Source organism: Cryptomeria japonica, chromosome 10 (assembly GCF_030272615.1).
Source record: "Cryptomeria japonica chromosome 10, Sugi_1.0, whole genome shotgun sequence".
NCBI lineage: Eukaryota > Viridiplantae > Streptophyta > Pinopsida > Cupressales > Cupressaceae > Cryptomeria > Cryptomeria japonica.
This window is the reverse complement of record NC_081414.1, coordinates 130,623,811-130,628,718: the sequence shown is the minus strand read 5'-3', so window position 1 is coordinate 130,628,718 and position 4,908 is coordinate 130,623,811. Positions and strand designations below refer to the sequence as shown.

General features: G+C 38.0%; 1 protein-coding gene across 1 annotated transcript; it reads left to right on the top strand.

The window, feature by feature from the left end:
* Window positions 1-530: 530 nt before the first annotated feature.
* On the top strand, window positions 531-4,149 carry LOC131030913 (pentatricopeptide repeat-containing protein At3g12770). Its single transcript, XM_057961873.2, has 2 exons — window positions 531-800; window positions 1,092-4,149. The coding sequence occupies exons 1-2, from the start codon at window positions 708-710 to the stop codon at window positions 3,942-3,944; spliced, it is 2,946 nt and encodes a 981-aa protein (XP_057817856.2). The 5' UTR covers window positions 531-707; the 3' UTR covers window positions 3,945-4,149.
* Window positions 4,150-4,908: the final 759 nt, after the last annotated feature.

The following is a 4,908-nucleotide window of genomic DNA, read 5'->3' as shown; positions in this document are numbered from 1 at the left end:
CATTTTGATGTCTCGAGGGGCATCTTGTTTACTTTTTGATATAAACCTTTGTGCTTGTTAACATCTTCTCTTCTTGCTCCAATAATTGCAAAATATCTAAAAATGACAAATTTAACACTTGATGTATGTTTAGGGACCTATCTTAGTCATATTCCTAGATTAACTCAACAAAAATATCATGGAGTAGCTTTTTAGGTGTATGACCCTAGATGCATATATGTAAGTGTTTGTAACAGTGGAGGTAAGTGTTGTGTAGCAATGAAAGAAGTCTTAGGAATATGTGCATGCAAAATGTAAAAGATGAGTGTTGATTGTTTTTATATTTAAATAAACAATTCAAAGATAGATTTGATAGTTGATAGTTGATAGTTAATAGTTAATAGTTAATAGTCAATAGTCATATGAGGTTTAAAGTATTTATGCAACACCTGGTGTATTTATTAATTAATTAAAAAATAAGAACATGTTGTATTCTAATTTTTAATTAATTAAGACTGTGAGGGGCCTTCCACATGACCTGATGATAAGATCAATAGTATCTCCATCTTGGTGGGGTGATGATGCTACTGGAGTGTTGACTGTGTACTGTAATAGACAATACAAAGTTAAGAAGCTTTACCCACAATCCAGTTTTACTCATGTGTAAAGGAAATGGGGATGTGATTACAGTACAGTCCAGATCATTGAGCTGATCTGGTGTACATACCATGGCTGCATTAGCAGCTGTACAATTCCACCCAATTCATAGAAAGCGGTGGCCTGAATTGGGTTCCACCAAATTTCCCTCTGCTCACAACAAGGTAAAAACAATCGCTAACCCTATTTTTAAATTTGAAAAAGCAAAGAATCAATCAAAATGCAAATTTCGGTTATAAAATTTTTCTTTTGGATAACTCTGCAACTGTGAAAATATATAGATAGTCATTAACATTGGAAGATAATCATGGGTTTGACTGTCATTTGTATTTGTCTTTGGAAAGAATGCATTCTAGGTTATTTTGATTAATCATCAACTGCTACCTAATTTTAGAACTGAATCTGTTATGTTGAACTGACAAGCGCTTAAATTTTTAATATAATGGACATGGCAGGAATTTTCTAGCCTAAATCTTGTTAGTTCTAGAGGTGTTATCTCTGCCAAACTAGTGGAACAAGCAAGCCTTACACAATCCCGACAATATAGGATGTCAAGCACTTTTGTGAATTCCTTCCCTAATACTGTGGTGGCCGATAAAGGAAAATTGGAGGAAGCTTTGCAAATTTTCAAATTCATGAGGCGGCAAGGAATTGTATTGGACTCCAATGCGTATGCTTGTCTCGTGCAGTACTGTGTGAGCATGAAAGCTCTGGTCTTGGGCATGGCCGTGCATGCCCATTTCATTAAAATGGGTTGCAAGCCAAGTATATATCTAAGAAACTATCTTGTTAACTTGTATGCCAAATGCCATTGTATAGATATTGCACGCCAAGTGTTTGACGAAATGCCAAGGAGAAATTTGGTCTCATGGAACATAATGATTGCGGGTTATGCACAAAATGGGTACAACGAGAACGCGCTGAGAATGTTTTGTGAATTGTGTTCCACAGGTTTGGAAATCAGTAAGACCACTTTTGTTAGCGTTCTCAGGGCATGTGCCAGCTTAGGCTCTCTGGAATGGGGTAAAGAGGTCCATGCCTACAGTGTCAAATTAGGTATTGTATCAAATGTTTCGGTAGGAAATACTCTTATTACCATGTATGCCAAATGTGACAAAGTAGAAGATTGTCTCAAAGTATTTTACAGTATGGCTGAAAGAAACGTTGTCTCATGGAATGCAATAATTGCAGCAAATGCACAGAATTCCTTCTATAACGAAGCCCTTGAACTTTGTTGCCAAATGATACAGTTGCAAACTCCTGATGTGAAGCTGGATGAGTTCACCTTCAGCTGTATGCTCATGGCATGTGCCAGTCTGGATGCTTTGGCAAATGGCAAAGAGGTCCATGCGCATATCATCAGAAGTGGGTTTGAGTTGGATGCTTTTGTTGGGAATGCCCTTGTTGACATGTATGCAAAATGTGGAAGCATAGAACACGCACGCAGTGTATTTGATGCAATTCCTGAACATAACATTGTCTCATGGAATGCAATGATTGCTGGGTATGCACAATGTGGTCATGTAGAGGAGGTCCTGGAACTATATTGCCAGATGAACCCAGCATGTATAAAGCCAAATCCATTTACGTTTTCAAGCGTATTTAAGGTATTGGGCAGTCACACAAGTTTGTTGGAGGGAAAGCAATTCCATGCACACATTGTCAAAGCTGGATTTGGGTTAAATGTCTCTGTTGGAAATGCTCTAGTTACCATGTATGCAAATTGCAAAATTCTTAACGATGCGCATAAAGTCTTTGAGAAAATTTCAGAAAGAGATGTAATCTCTTGGAATGCGCTAATTGCAGGTTACCTGCAAAATGGGCAGGGCAATGAAGCCCTAGAAATCTTCAGAGACATGCAACAGGAAGGTATGAAACCAACTCACTTCAGCTTCATAAGTGTCTTAGGTGCATGTTCTTGCATAGCAGATCTGAAAGTGGGCAGAAATATCCATGCAAACATCATCAAAATGGGATGTGAGTCACATGCATTAATCGGTGGTGCCCTGATTGATATGTATGCAAAATGTGGTAGCTTGGAAGATGCAGAACGATTGTTTGATAGAGTACATGAAGGAGATGTGGTCTCTTGTAATGCTATGCTTGTAGGATATTGTCAGAATGGATGTAGTGATAAGGCTTTCGATTTGTTTAGTCAGATGCAGCAAAAAGGTATTGAACCAGATAACTACACATTTGCTACTCTCATTGGGGCAGTTGCAGATATGGAATCCTTGGAGCCTGGGAGACAACTTCATGGTTACATCCTCAAATCTGGGTTCAAGATAGATATCGCTGTAGGGAATTCCCTTCTCACAATGTATGCCAAATGTGGAAACATAGATGACGCACACATGACTTTTGAGAAAATGCCTGAACGAAATGTTATTTCGTGGACCTCAATGATTGCAGGATATGCCCAGCATGGCTATGGCAAGAAAGCTTTGCTACTTTTTGAAACAATGCAACAGACAAATATCAAACCCAACCGCATCACATTTGTGGGTGTTCTCTCTGCATGCAGCCATATTGGTTTAGTTAAAGAAGGTTATTATTACTTCAATTCTATGACTCAGGACCATGGCATCATACCAGAAATGGAGCACTATGCTTGTATGGTTGATCTTCTTGGTCGTGCTGGACTACTAGATGAAGCAAAGAACTTCATTGATCAAATGCCAATTGAACCTAGTGCCTTGGTTTGGCAGATCTTGCTTGGTGCCTGCAAAACTCATCAAAATGTGGAGCTAGGACAATATGCAGCAGAATGTAGTCTTGCATTAGAGCCACAAGATGCAACAACATATGTGTTGCTTTCAAACATCTATGCTGCAGTTGGTAAGTGGGATCATGTAGCAAAGGTGAGAAAATTGATGAGAGACAATCAAGTGAAAAAGGAGGCAGGATGTAGCTGGATCAATGTAAATGGGAGATTGCATACATTTGTTGCGAGTGACAGATTCCACCCACGAACAGATGAAATCTATGCAAAATTAGAGGAATTGACTGACCAATTAAAAGTGACAGGATATGTGCCTGATACCAACTTTGTACTGCAAAATGTAGAAGATGAACAGAAGAAACAATTAATTTGCTATCATAGTGAAAGATTAGCTATTTCCTTGGGGCTTATCAGTACACCCTCAGGCACAAGTTTGCGAATCTTCAAGAATCTTCGGGTGTGTGGTGACTGTCACACCTCCACCAAACTAATCTCAAAGATTACACGACGAGAAATTATTGTAAGGGATGCTAACAGATTTCATCATTTCAAGGGTGGTCTATGTTCTTGTTCGGATTATTGGTAATGCTTGGCTAAACTAGTAACAAATCTACAAGTTTGGTTGGTATAGCCTGATATATATGAGTGCACTGACATAATGTTAAGTTCCAAGTGCAGTTTCATGTATATATTTTGGCATTCAACCTTCTACCAGAATTGTGAAATGTATATTACAAAATGTAATATCATGTTTACTCTTTTTGGAAATAATATTTGTGCTTTTGCATGAATCAGAAAGTGTCGTTTATTTTGAAGGCCTAAAATTTCACAATTATCCTGACTCAAAACCTGAGTTGCAGTGATTTGCAGAACTGAGGTGGAAAACTTGAATAAATTTACTGGTAAGTGTAAATCCAGACCAAATGACCAAATCAGGCGCTTTGATCAGGAACTTAAAATTTTGACGTATCATAGCCTCTTTCCATAGGAGATTTTAAACTTGATTGGCATAGAACAGGTCAATATGGGTATTGAAGCAGGAAATGGCGAACTAACATTTCTTGGGAAGGTTTAAAAGCTTGTTGATCCGAAGACCTCATTGAGTAGGAAGTGCTGAGACACCCTCAATAGTGTGTGTTACAAAGCTTTCATGACTACTAGAGAAGCATGCCACCGCATACTCATTATGAAATGGCTATGCAGCATATAATGCGCCTTTGACTGTATTTATTAGCTAATAAACACACTTTAATCTTATACTAATGTAACTCTTGACCATGTTTTAGGTATGTTTATTGTCCCTATGCATGCTTTCTTTTCACCATTATGAGAAGTCAAGTGTCGTTTTCTTGATTTATAATTGTTTCTAATTTTTATATAAAATTGGTAAAAAAATATTTTAAATGATTAGGAGGTGGAGGAATGTTATACCCCATAAGGATTTTGTGAAACATTGATACCTAGGGTGATGAGACTTGTAGTGGGATCTGTATCCACCATATGTACCAACACCTCAGGCATAGGGACATTCAATTGGGGACCAGTGATGT

Excerpts from the sequence above, each read along its gene's own strand:
- LOC131030913 (XM_057961873.2), top strand. The coding sequence starts at position 708 with ATGGCTGCATTAGCAGCTGTACAATTCCACCCAATTCATAGAAAGCGG. Across the intron at positions 801-1,091 it reads TTCCCTCTGCTCACAACAAG|GAATTTTCTAGCCTAAATCT; the intron begins GTAAAAACAATC and ends TGGACATGGCAG.